This window comes from Lagopus muta, chromosome 12 (genome assembly GCF_023343835.1).
Source record: "Lagopus muta isolate bLagMut1 chromosome 12, bLagMut1 primary, whole genome shotgun sequence".
In the NCBI taxonomy this organism is placed as follows: Eukaryota; Metazoa; Chordata; class Aves; order Galliformes; family Phasianidae; genus Lagopus; species Lagopus muta.
Genome location: NC_064444.1, coordinates 15236467 through 15240970, shown reverse-complemented (window position 1 = coordinate 15240970; position 4504 = coordinate 15236467). Strand labels below are relative to the sequence as shown.

General features: G+C 63.5%; 1 protein-coding gene across 1 annotated transcript; it reads left to right on the top strand.

The window, feature by feature from the left end:
* Nucleotides 1–1348: 1348 nt before the first annotated feature.
* IRX3 (iroquois homeobox 3) lies at nt 1349–4077 on the top strand. Its single transcript, XM_048958929.1, has 4 exons — nt 1349–1572; nt 1815–2910; nt 3239–3305; nt 3701–4077. The coding sequence occupies exons 1-4, from the start codon at nt 1351–1353 to the stop codon at nt 3753–3755; spliced, it is 1440 nt and encodes a 479-aa protein (XP_048814886.1). The 5' UTR covers nt 1349–1350; the 3' UTR covers nt 3756–4077.
* Nucleotides 4078–4504: the final 427 nt, after the last annotated feature.

Sequence of the window (4504 nt, the reverse complement as noted above, 5' to 3'; positions counted from 1 at the left end):
CAAAGCAGCACGTTCAGGTCCTTCCTTCGGAGCCTTGTAGTGATTCAGAACAGAGGGAATAAGCAAAATGATCATAAATTTCCTAATTAGAGATTTCGCACCAAGACAAAAAGGTGTTAATGAGTTTAATTCCAGCGCCTGTCATTGTCCCTTTTTTCACACCACTTATTTACTAATGGCCCAGAGGGCTGCTCCCGTCTCTCCTTTGTTAAGATTTTAATTTGCCTCCTTTTCTGCCTTTGATGTAAAATTGTGACCTACAACTCTTTGAAGTCCCTTATTAGGAGGAAAATTAACTTCGCTTTTCTACTGTATCTGCCCACTGTTCGCCCAGACAAACGCACGGAGCTCCTTAAAGATTCCGGACAGCGGGAGAACGTTCAGGGTACCTCTGGAAACGCTTCTTTTTAAACTGTTATTTCTGAACGGAGCACACTTTTAAAGCTGTATTGGGCGATGAGACCGCTGGCAGAGCCGGGGGAGGGGGGGGGGGGGGGGGGGGGGAAGGTGGGAATATCTTCATAAAGAGCCCCAAACGCACCCGGGCAGCGCAGGGCTGTACATCTGGAAAGCTGAAAGCGCCGGGGGAGTGGGGGGGGAGGTGTGCCTGGGGGTTGGGGGGAAGCTGGGGGAGCCTTTATTTTTAAACGTCACAACTTCTGCCGTCCCTCCCGTGTGCCACTCGTGGCCGACACCCGGCACTGGGGGGGGACGGGGGGGTTTGGGGGAGTCCGGGAGAAATTATATCTAAATCTGTCTCTATATAATTAGAATGCCATGAGGCAGGGTTAAACCTCTGTAAAACACACAACTGATTGGCGACTGCTAAAACGAGATTGGAAAGCAACTCAAATAAAAGACCGCGACGTCAGTAAACAGATTTAGAAAAAAAAAAAAAAAAAGAAAAAAAAAAAAAAAAAGGAAAGAAGGAGCCGGTGACAAACCCGGCGAGAGCAGCTCCGGGCAGAGAGAGAGAGAGGCAGAGGGAGAGAGAGAGAGAGAGAGAGACTTAAAAGAAATAGGAGGGGCTTGCGGGAGACTAGAAATGTCAATCAGAGCCCGGAGTCCCAATAATCTCAGGCAATCTGTTAGGACCTGACCTGGGTCCACTCAGATCAATAGGAAAAGTGCGAGAAGAAAGCAGCGCGCGGCGCGCAGCGCGGCCGCAGCCAGGCGGGAGCCGCGGCCTCCGAGCTCCGCTCCCGATGCGGCCCGGAGCCGGCGGCGGGCGCTGAGCGCTGAGCTGTGCCGGCGGCCCCGCGGCCAGCCCCGCCGCTCGCTGCCCTTTCTCTCCCTTCTTCCCTTCTGCCCCCCCTCCCTACCCTTCCCCCTCCCCACCCCCCCCGCACCATGTCGTTCCCGCAGCTGGGCTACCAGTACATCAGGCCGCTGTACCCCGCCGAGCGCCCGGGCAGCGGCGGCTCCCGAGGCGGCGCGGAGCTGGCCCCGTCCGGGACCCTCTCCAACGTGCTCTCCTCCATGTACGGCGCGCCCTACGCCGCCGCCGCCGCCGCTCAGGGCTACGGAGCCTTCCTGCCCTACGCCGCCGAACTGCCCATCTTCCCGCAGCTGGTAAGAGCCCCCCCGGGGTCGGGGCGGGGGGGTGCCGGGAGCGGGGCGCTTTGTTCCCCGGGCCCGGCCCGGCGCGGTCGGACGGTGAGGGAGCGGAGCGCGGCGCGGGGCCCCGGCGCGCCCGTGCCGAGCGGCGCGCCCGGAGGTTCCGCGGCGGCTGTGCGAAGGAGCGGGTCGGGCAGATCCGGGGCCGTTCGGGCCCCGCGCCTCCTCAGCCCGCCGCCCCTTCCCTCTCGCTGCAGGGCGCGCAGTACGAGCTGAAGGAGAGCCCCGGGGTGCAGCACGCCGCCTTCCCGCACCACCACCCCGCTTTCTACCCCTACGGGCAGTACCAGTTCGGGGATCCGTCGCGGCCCAAGAACGCCACCCGCGAGAGCACCAGCACGCTCAAGGCCTGGCTCAACGAGCACCGCAAGAACCCGTACCCCACCAAAGGCGAGAAGATCATGCTGGCCATCATCACCAAGATGACTCTCACCCAGGTCTCCACCTGGTTCGCCAACGCGCGGCGGCGGCTCAAGAAGGAGAACAAGATGACCTGGGCCCCCCGCAGCAGGACGGACGAGGAGGGCAACTCCTACGGCAGCGACCACGAGGGGGAAGAGGACAAGAGGGAGGACGAGGAGGAGATCGACCTGGAGAACATCGACACCGAGAACATCGAGAGCGCCAAGGACGAGCTGGAGGACGAGCTGCAGGACGCGGACCTGCTGCACTCCGACTCCAAGACGGACTCGGAGGGCTCCGAGGGCTTCGAGGACCTGCCCGGCTCCGAGGAGCGCTACCTCGGCCCGGCCGCCGCAGCCGCCGCGGAGCCGCTCCGCCTCCGCCACCACCACCTCCGCCACCACCGCCACCACCGCCGGCCGCCCTGCGAGCTGCCCTCCGCCGGCCCCGAGCCGCCGCCGCCCGCCCCGCCGCCGCCGCCGCCGCCGCACCTTTCGCCCCCCTCCTCCGCCTCCTCGTCGGCCGCCTCCTCCCCGACGGACGCCGCTTCGGCCGGCACCGTGCCGAAGCCCAAGATCTGGTCGCTGGCCGAGACGGCCACCAGCCCGGACAACCCCCGCAAGTCTCCCGGCTCCCCGCCGGCGGCCGCCCCCCAGCCGCTGCCGCTGCCCCCCCCGCCGCCCCACAGACTCGTCTCCTCCTGCCCGCTGGGCAAGTTCCCCAACTGGACCAACCGCGCCTTCCCGGCCGCCTCCCCGCACCACCACGCGGCCCCGCACCCGCTGGCCTTACTGAACACTCCGCACCTGCTGGGGCTGGGGGCCGCCCCCGCCGCCGCCGCCTTCCCGCGGCCCGCGGAGCAGGCGCCGAGCGCGGAGCCCCCCGGAGCAGGTGACCGCTGAGGGACGCGCGGGGCGGGCGGGCGCTGCGCTCGGCTTCGCGGCGGCCGTCGGGCGCAGGTGGCGGCGGCGGCGAGCAGGCCGTGCGCGGGGATTGCGCGGGGTTTGCGCGGAGGGACGCGGCGCCGGGGCAGGCCGGGCCGTGCGGGCGGCTTTTTCCGTTTGGTTCCTTTTTACCGCCTCGAGACGGCGGAGCCGCCGTCGTTTTTGTCGCGTGCGCAAGTTGGCGAGGAGGGATCTCGAGTCGAGCGGCTTAATTCAGGCATGGGGCGAATACATCGGGGGCTGTAAAGGAACGCTGTGTTTTCTTCTCTTTTTAGATCGATCTAGTGCCTTGGAAGTAGAGAAAAAGTTAATAAAGACAGCTTTCCAGCCAGTGCAGAGGCGGTAAGAGACGGCTCCGGAGGGCGCGGGCAGCCGGCGGTGCGCGGTAGCTCCGTGCGACGCTTCCCTTGGCGGGGCCGCTCCGTGCGGGCTGCGCCGCGGTCGGGGCCGGAGGGCGGCGGCGGGCATAGAGCGGCCGGGACGGGGTGCGGGGCAGCGCGGGGCAGCGCTGGGAGCGGCCCTAACAGCCCCGCTGTGCCCGAGCGGCTGCGGCCGCTCGCTGTGCCGCCCATACAACTTTTTGTATTTCTAAATAATTTAAAAATGCCACCGACAAAAATAGCGCTAATTATAATCGCAGAGCTCACGGCGGCCCAGCCCGAGCTGAAGCCAATTAAATCTTATTTCTTTTTTCTTTTTCTTTTTTTTTTTTTTTTTTTGTGTCGTTTTTTTTCCAGGCCCCAGAACCAGCTCGATGCCGCCATGGTTCTATCGGCGCTGTCATCGTCTTAGTTAATTTTTTATCGTTGTTGTAATGATTGTAAAAAGAAATCTCTGTATAGTTACGACGTTACGCATGTCCGTATGGTAAAACTAAAAAGGAAAAGAAAAAAAAAATAATAATACAGCCCCGCTTCTGTGCTCCCCCCCGGGTACCGGGCCGTGCGGTTGGTGGAAGTCCCGTGAGCGTCCGTTCGGTGTCTCGGTTTTTTTTGTTTGTTTTTTTTTTTTCGTTTGTTTGTTTGGTTTTGTACATACCGTCAAACCTGTACATACGTGTGAACCAAATTGTACGAGAAAGTATCTATTTTTGGCTAATAAAGACACGGTTGCCACTTTGCCTACAGCCGCCTCTCGGCTCCGCGGTCGCTGCGTGCGCGGCCGGGCGGCTGCGGGAGCGCCGGGGCGGGCTGAGAGCGGGGCACGGCCGGCCGGCCGGCTCTCTCCCTGGAGCCGCAGCGCCCCCTGGCGGCGGCCGCGCGGGGGAGGCGGAGGGCGCTGAGGGGCGAGCGGAGAGGGGGATCGGCCGGGCCGTGCCCCGCGGGGAACCCGCGCTGCGTTCGGCCTCCGCGCCCCGTCCCGCAGTGAACCTCGCGGCCCCGGGCACGGCGCTGATCGCTGCGTGACGGAGCCGCGCGAGGGGCGGCGCGGGGCTCGGCCGGAGCTGGGATGAAGTTAAAGTACAAACAGAAGCACATAGCTGACATGCTTCAAGTTGAGACGGTTCAAGATATGCAAATGTGCGGGGCTGCGCGGTATTG